General features: G+C 33.5%; 1 protein-coding gene across 1 annotated transcript; it reads right to left on the bottom strand.

Annotated features, from left to right (window-relative positions):
• On the bottom strand, window positions 1-393 carry LOC114759751 (bZIP transcription factor 11-like). Its single transcript, XM_028948991.1, has one exon. It carries the CDS (start codon window positions 391-393, stop codon window positions 1-3), a length of 393 nt encoding a protein of 130 aa, XP_028804824.1.
• Window positions 394-4,331: the final 3,938 nt, after the last annotated feature.

The raw sequence follows: 4,331 nt of genomic DNA, 5'->3' as shown, positions 1-4,331 counted from the left end.
TTAAAACTCACTCCCACTTCCAATTCCACTTCCACTTGCAACACCACTCCCAGTTCCACTTCCACCTCCATCAAATTCTTTCAAAAAGAGATCCAGAGGGGGGTAATCTGGGAACCAGGTTGGAGGAACTGTAAATCGATTGAAGTCAGGGAGGTCATAGGAGGGCTTTGCAGAAGCTGCATTGTTGGTGGCAGTCAAGTGGTTGATTCTTTTGTTGAGAGATTCGACCTTGGCGCACAGATCAGTCACTTGAGCTCGAAGAGCAGAGATTTCATGGTGAACACTGGAGTAATGTTCCGGGCTGCCATTGGCGCTCGTGAGTATTTGGGGAGGCTCTTTCTTGAGCTGTGCCACCTGAGCCCCCAGATCCTCCAGATGCTTCTGCATTCTCATTCGACGTTGCCTTGCTACCTTGCGATTCGATATCATCCTCTTCCTCTTCCTCTTCCCCAGATCCATCAGAACCTGCAAATCTTCCTCTGATTCAGAGTTGTGAGACAGAGACGACCAACCAGAACCTGAAGATGCCCCGCATGATGAAGAAATGAGACCCAAAAAGGAAAACAAAAGACAAATATAGAAAGAAACCCAGAAAATAAAAGTATTATTGCAAAATAGATCAATTAAATTTAAGTTCAAAACGGGCATAAGCTTTTTTCTTGGCAAGGATTCAAGTTTGTTTATCTCAAAAATGAAGTGTTGAGACTTAAATCCAAACAACAAAGTGAAATAAAGGCAAAAAACAGAGTGATTGTAAAGATAGATTTATATTGATTTAAAGATAAACAAATATTTAAAAATTTAATTAAAGAAAAATTTAAAAAAAAACATATACAGTAGTAATGTTCATGTAACTATACTCTGCAAACTAGAATGATATCCATGTAAGAAAAGGAGGTGAAGTTTTGATGGAGATATGCACCAATCATCACATTGCTAATAGTATGGTCCAAACCAAAATCTCCTTCGCCTAAGCTTATATCCTTCCATGATTTACACTGAGGAGTAACATCAAGCTGACTCTTCAACGTTAAGCAATGTTTCTTCAACTTCAAATAATCATTTGCAAATTCTACGTGGTTTAATCACGGGAACAAGATCGAAAAAGAATTAAAAAAGTATTAAATGGACTAATATAATAGACTTTGACAAAGTAACTAGCAATTGGATCAACAGGTCTGAATGAAAATTTCCAGGACGTCATTAATTTAATTTGTGTTGAAAATAGAGATGTTGAACATATTTTGGGCTTGAAAACTTGAATTTAAAGGGCTTAACAAAGTATTACGCATAGAAGACTCGTTAGGGTCAAATGCATTATATTTTGGGTTTAATATGCTAATTATATTTTGTTAATTATATTTGTGCTAAAATTACTACCTCTTTGTTCCTTAGTATTCAGTTAATTGAACTACAAACTAGGTCTTATACCACTAAATCAGTTGTTGGCCATATATAATCTTTAACACATTCTAGCAATGAGAAAAAAAATGAAGTCACAATAGGAGTTAAGTATTTATTTCAATGTAATAAGTGAGAAGAATAAAATATAAATAAATTCAATATATTGCATGCATTTTGGTGTCCATTTTTTAAATATCCTAGAAACAAACAATAATTATGAGGTGATCATAGCAACAACTACTTAAATCAAGGCACGATAGAGCAACTATATAAATTATATATATATATATATATATATATATATATATTACAAATAAAGAGGGCTGTAAATAGTTGAAGTTAAAGCATGCACCTGTTTTGAAACCAACATTATTTCTCTTGACTTTATTATCAGAATCAACCCCTTCTCTTTCAATTCCACAAGAACTTTCACTTTCACTTTCCACTTGTGCAGAGTGCCAACTTGCTACTTCAGCATTTACTGTTTCTTTTTCTCGGTTCAAGTCACTCTTGAGCAACTTTAATACCAAATTCAGTCTTTCTTCATTGCTGTCAAACTGCATTTGGTTTGTAACATTTATATGACTAGGAGTGTTTGTACATCCATGTACATGTGCTGTGCATGTGTGTATATAAGACATTTACCCTATGATTGGTATTAGGAATTGGAGGGGATAGGAGGAAAAGTTTTGATGAGCTTAATTTGAAAGGCTAAGGAAGTGGCATTCTAAAATTTTGATACAGAAAATATGTAAAATAAAAAAGAAGTGGCTTTATAAAATTAAAGAAGTGGCGTTCTAAAATTTTGATGAGCTAATCGAAATTTTTTCTCTCCTCTCTTCTCCTTTATTTCCTTCGTACCAAATAAATCATTAAAAGTAAAAACCATGCAAGAGAATGTACCTGAAATAAAGGCTTTTCCCTCACATAATTATGCAATTGTTGCATATAATTAATAACAAATATACCACAATCATGCCTACATATTAAAGAAACAGGATACAGTTGAACGCATGTTTTAATTAATTAAGAGGATAATTTTTTAATAAAAAAATTCTTAAACTCACCCATTAGGCTGTAACGGAATATTTCTCATCATTCTCGAGTAAAATTCTTTGAACTTACCTTCCTCGAAGAGTCTATCCATGGCAAGCAACTACAAAAAAAAAAATAATAATAATAATTCTAAAGAATTAAAAGATCAGTCTATACATATTAATTATATAAATATCATATATTTATGATGCTTACCAATTTCTGTGTTGTTTGGTCACGTTTAGCTTTATCTATGAATTGATCACAGAGAGAATCCCATATCTCAATTTCTTGATTCTTCATATGAATAATGTATAAATAATAATGTCCACTTGAATCCTTTTCGACATGTACGGGGATAAATATCTGCCATGCGTGATCAAATGAATCAAATTGACATGGAGCCCAAAAAAAAAAACGTTATTATGAATAAAATGTCAATTACAACTAGACAAAAGATTATACCTTCTCACAATCTTTCAAGTCATCAAACATGAAGTTCTCTCTCAATTTTTGCCGTTCAACAAAGTCAAGGAAGGAACTTGCATCACTATTGAGTGCTGCACTCTTTAATCACATCACAAAAGAACAACTAAATATTCTGATCGATGAGATTGTTTTAGAGTCAAGAACTAACAATATCAAACATATATCATCAAATTGAAAAGGGAATAAGCAATCACCGAAAACATCATGGGAAGATACCAATTTACAGGTTTACTTTTCTTCCTTCTCTCAGATTCGGTCAAGATATCGGCAAAAACATCTATTATCTAAGAAAACATGAAAATTGAACAATAACATAATCAAGACCTTGCTTAATAATAACAAACTATATAGAATAAACGTATAAGCAAATACTCACCCCCGAATCCAAATGAGTTTGTGGTTTAAGTGTAATCAATTGAGATTGAGGCAGATCTAAATGTGATGACCGAAAAGGTGTACACCTCTCACTAAAGAACATATAAGGTGAGTGATTTAACTATGCTTCAGATTAAAATACAAAAACACACACAAACATAAACACTAATCATATAGTTACAAGCATATGAATCTAACCTCGAATTCTCAAACACATATTGTATCAGCCGTAAATCAGGTTCATTCACAATATTGGAAACATGAAAAGGGCCGACTTTAATCCTCTCTTGATGATGCATAGCTTTTGTGTCGATGTTTTTTTGTTGGAGAGCCTTTATCCCTTCCCACATTGTTTTGGGGGACATGTAACAATCAACCATTCTTTCATTGAGTCCGTTATAATCTCTTGGTCTATCCATTGTTAGTAAACCTGTTTCATGCATAATAACGCACTTAGTACATTAATAGTTTCAAAAGTCACAACACAAATTCAAACTTCTTAACCATGAATTAATCGTGGCTATGCTATCAAATTAGGAAAAATTAATATGAAGTCCCAAAAAAATATAATCACCAAAAAGTTTGAAAACAAGTGAGCAGCATCATTGGACGTGTTGTCATATCCAATATCAAAACTTGTTATTGCATGCTACTCACTTTTGTAAGACTTTTTGGTGATTAACTACATTCCTTTCTTAGTACCTCCTAGATGTTAAGATTACTTTAAAAAAAATTAGGAAAACACATGAAAAAGAAAAATATTCTTCTGGTGGGTCAAAACTTTGACTTTCTATTTTTGAAGAAAGAAGTAGAAAATGGGGTAGCTGTAGGGCGGCTATGGTCAAAGGCTACGAGAGGGTTGTTTTAGGGAGTGCGAAGCCATCTTTTTTGGCCTATAATTTTGAATTAAACTTCAAGCTTCGGGAAGGAGAGCCAACCTCTCGAAAGATTGGCAACCTTGTTCTGTTTGAATGTGTAGCATCATCGTATTGTGGACTGTGCTCTGTTTCTTCTGGCTTTGTAGCTGT

This window comes from Neltuma alba, unplaced genomic scaffold (assembly GCF_004799145.2).
Source record: "Neltuma alba isolate B1F8T4 unplaced genomic scaffold, ASM479914v2 tig00010889_pilon, whole genome shotgun sequence".
NCBI classification, from domain to species: Eukaryota; Viridiplantae; Streptophyta; class Magnoliopsida; order Fabales; family Fabaceae; genus Neltuma; species Neltuma alba.
The sequence above is the reverse complement of the archived record's forward strand: the minus strand, read 5'-3'. Positions and strand labels throughout refer to the sequence as shown.

Coding starts and splice junctions, on each gene's coding strand:
- LOC114759751 (XM_028948991.1), bottom strand. CDS start 393: ATGAGAATGCAGAAGCATCTGGAGGATCTGGGGGCTCAGGTGGCACAG.